General features: G+C 31.6%; 1 protein-coding gene and 1 pseudogene across 1 annotated transcript; both read right to left on the reverse strand.

Moving 5' to 3' along the window:
• Positions 1-640, reverse strand: part of LOC106337997 — a 1,677-nt pseudogene extending 1,037 nt beyond the window's left edge.
• Positions 641-1,287: 647 nt separating this feature from the next.
• Positions 1,288-2,411, reverse strand: LOC106341593 (uncharacterized protein At2g29880-like). Its single transcript, XM_013780322.1, has 2 exons — positions 2,082-2,411; positions 1,288-1,866 (listed from the first exon to the last, which is right to left on the reverse strand). The coding sequence occupies exons 1-2, from the start codon at positions 2,409-2,411 to the stop codon at positions 1,288-1,290; spliced, it is 909 nt and encodes a 302-aa protein (XP_013635776.1).
• Positions 2,412-4,065: the final 1,654 nt, after the last annotated feature.

Here is a 4,065-nt window from a genome sequence, read left to right on the forward strand (position 1 = left end):
AAAAACTTTTGACGATTTGCAAATCCACAGTCTACCAGATAAAATTTTCCTGAAATTCAATTTGTAAATAAATTAAAATTCTGTACATATATAAATTGTGTACTACAACTTAAGTACATACCTTCTGGAACGATTAATCTGCTACCATGTCTTGTCAAAGCATTACTTAAAATTTTTGAATCATGAGCTGATCATTCCCATCCACTAAGAACATACATGAACTCCAAGTCAAAGTTGCAAGCATCAAGGACATTTTGTGATATAAATCTTTTGCGATTACGATAGCTTGGAACATCAGAAATTGGTATCATTGCAAAAATATGTGTACCATCAATAGCTCCAATACAGTCCTATAAAGATGAAAATAGTGATTTTCAAAGAAACAATTGAAAAAAAAACTGAGCGTAACTTAGTTAAATTTTATATTTACCTTGAAGTAGGGATAAAACCTTGTGCTCTCACTTATCTTTGCAGATGTTGTAACTCCAGGCTTTACCATCAAATCAGGTGCTAAGGTATTTAATGCACGCAAGACTTTGTGAAAATTTTCACTGATAGTAAACTTTGATCTCTTGAATGTGTCTTTTGTGTACCCATATTTTGAACCTTGACCAACAACAAGTAAAAATGTGCCCACCATTTCTTCGATGCATATATTCCGTGTATCTCTTAGACATGTCTTCATTCTAATAAGATCACAAAACTTTTCAAATGAGCTTGGATACATGCGATATAGTGATCGAAAGTGCTCAGGGCCCTCTTTCAAAGCATTTTGAATGTAATCATAACCAATGTTAGTGATTGGCCGACGAACGGGGCGTTGTATCCGATTTTCACTCCTCACATACGCTGTTGCTATGTTATTTAACAGCACCAGCAAAATGTCTAAATCTGACTCATCTTCTTCCATTTGGTTTGCTTTTATCTCATCATACGTTTGTTCTTCTTTTTCAAAGGGGCTCTCCATGATAAAACACCTACAAAAAGAGATTACTATTAATAACTGAAATACACAAAGTATCTTTAAAAACTACTAATAAAATAAGCAAGACACTAACAATTAAGTTACTTAGGGGGATGTGGGTTACCGACACAACAATAAAATAAGCTACGTGCTATAACAACAGCATGACATTTTGTATTGCTAAAAGCAACAAAAAATATTTAAAAACCCATCATATATATTAAACGAAAACCTGTTTAGTATCTATAAATAATAAACAAGCAGTCTAGAATGATTGTAAAGAAATAACAAAACAGTCTAAAACAGAGATAATAAAACAGAGATCAATCGTAGTTGACGTTGCTTTGGATCCAACCATAGCGTTCTTCTATGGACATATCAGTGAAGACATCTTTCATTCCTAAGGAGTAGATAAGGGTCACCGCTTTAAATTTGATACGATCATCCAAATTAGGAACCTCTTTCATAGCATCCCAAACACTATTTTTCTTCTTTTCAGCTTCTCTTTTCTCAACTTCTTTTTGTTGTCTTTCTTCTCTCTGCTGTATGAAAGTGAGGATCTTACTGGTCATCATTACCATAGCATCACTTTGATCAGTGTTTATCTCAACTGAACTGCTAGATGCGTCTGTTCGAGATCGTTTTCTCGAGACAAGTTTTTCCACACGCCTTTTAACAACATTTTCTGGGGATGGTTGCTGAACATAAACATCATCACTGATGTCCTCAAAATTCAAGTTTTCTTGTGCTTGACTGTCACCAACCGTGAAGACGCGAGCATCTGTGGTATCACCCAAGCCAATTGAAGAACTACCATTAGCAGTTGCACAATCAAATATGATTTTCAAATCATCAAACTGTTCACTAGAGTCATAGCGTAAGAACTTGTGATTAGGATGACCCTACAAAAAAAAATTATACTTAAAATACAATAAAATTAATTTTTAAAAATACAGTACTTTAAGAACTTACGTAAACCTATAGCAGTAAGTGATCCTTGTTCACGCAAACTATATCATGTACATATATTATTTAACTCATAAACTGAATTTTATCTAACAAAAACTTTGCAATTCAGGAACATATCTAATAAAAATGATGCAAAATAAAGACATACCTTTAAATAGTCATTCCATACTTCGTTAGAAGCCACAAATCTTTTCATGATAGGATCCCATCCAAAGCATGAGCTGTTGTTTAAAAGATCAACATAACATTGATATTGACCCTTCAAGAACTTGATTCTGCTTTGGTAATGCTTGTGGGTTTTTTGGCATCCAAGTCTTTCATTCAAGACTGATAGTATTTTATGTTCCACCGTTGCTTTGTTCATTATACCGTTACTGTCCCGCCATCCACGTTGAATCCCCTCCACAAGTAATTCTATCAAAACCTTGGTTTCCTCTGAATTCCATAGGCTATACTGATTTTTTTCTTTCTCACCCATTGCAATCTTATGTAGAGTTAATCATTATTAGTAAAAACATACACATAAAAATATTTATCACAAACAAACAGTAAACATCAAATCTTATGCTTCTAGTCTAAACAAATAAAATACTGAAATCAAACGTAACTTGAAAGCAATACAAATAACAAGCAAACCATTTTATACAACTTATATATATGAAAAACAGAGAAATGGATCTTAAAAAGAGAGATAGAAAAAGGGAGAACCAAAAACTTGTATTACCTTGACAGCTCTCTACGATGGAAAAGAAGCAAAGAACAATTATGGACGTTCTTTTTCATCATATAGAATTCAACATACCATATTTGCATATATTATATGGAAATTAGATAAATATTAGTAGAAAAGGTTAACATAAATCCCAATAAATCATCACCAATCAAGCCAAAAGAATATATGGATTCTACAAATATGGGAAGACATATTCTTAGAATCAATAAAAATCTTTACAGAATTAAAATTCTATTGATTTTTGAAATCAGTGTGAATCAGCTTCCCACTAACCCTTAAAGTATAAAAAAACGGTTTCTCCGTTATCATAAAACAAAAAAAAATCAATCCTTCAATTTCTGAAACTGAAAAAATTTATATCCGTAAATTTAAGCACATCATTACCATCACGTTTAAAAATAAATCATTTCATCTACAACTCCTTAAATCATGGCAAGTTTCAAACGGTTTTTTTTTCTTTATAACTTGCAATCAATTTGTTTACTCTGTTTACTCTCCCTTTATTTCTCTACAGTGGTGTAGTCTTCTTCTTCGCCAATTTGGTTTTGGGTGGTGAGTATAGCAAAAATAGATACATGTTTATAGTTATTTAAATCCAGGTTCAATGTTCTCTTCTTAACTTGATATTCTCTTTTATTTTTTTGCATGATACCAGTGGATTTTCTTCCTCTTTAAAAGCTTAGTTTTCTTCAAAAATGGAGAATCAAATCACGGTCAACAAGACAACAACCCAGGTAACAATAACTATAAAGCATAATTTTGATATATTACTCTTTTCTATTTTTTAACATAAAAAAGTAATATCAATAGTTTTGGAAAATATTGCAAACATGTAACCATTTTAAAAATAATATCAAAATTATTGTTTAACCCCTCCCCCTTTCAACCTATTTGATTAAATTTGAATACACCACTGTTCATATATAAAATATTTGATAAAAAATAATTTAATTATGATTGAAAATTATAACATAATCAAATAACTTTAAATACAGAAAAATAGATCTGTGCGTATGCAAGGGCGGTAATACTAGTAATTTATAAAACGAAAAACAAGTGAAAAATAATATTTTCTGTTTTTTTTGGGTTTAAGTCATGTTGTCAGTTTCTGGGTTTTAATCAAAACCAAAATATATAATTCAGTTCCGTTTCAGGTTTTATAAGAAATAGAAAACCGACCAGAATATTGGTTTCTAGATAGGTCCAAAAGCTCCAACGAATAATCCAACCCGAGTCTTAAACTCGAATACTCAGCCCTATTGCTGAGTTGATAGCCGGATGTTGTAGTTGAGATGATTTAATTTAAGAGTTGTCTATGGCCTTGATTGTTTGCGTTTACTTATAAGTTTACACCTTATAACTACTATTTATTTCATATGAACCCATATGTATGGTGACA

This window comes from Brassica oleracea, chromosome C4 (genome assembly GCF_000695525.1).
Source record: "Brassica oleracea var. oleracea cultivar TO1000 chromosome C4, BOL, whole genome shotgun sequence".
Classification (NCBI taxonomy): Eukaryota; Viridiplantae; Streptophyta; class Magnoliopsida; order Brassicales; family Brassicaceae; genus Brassica; species Brassica oleracea.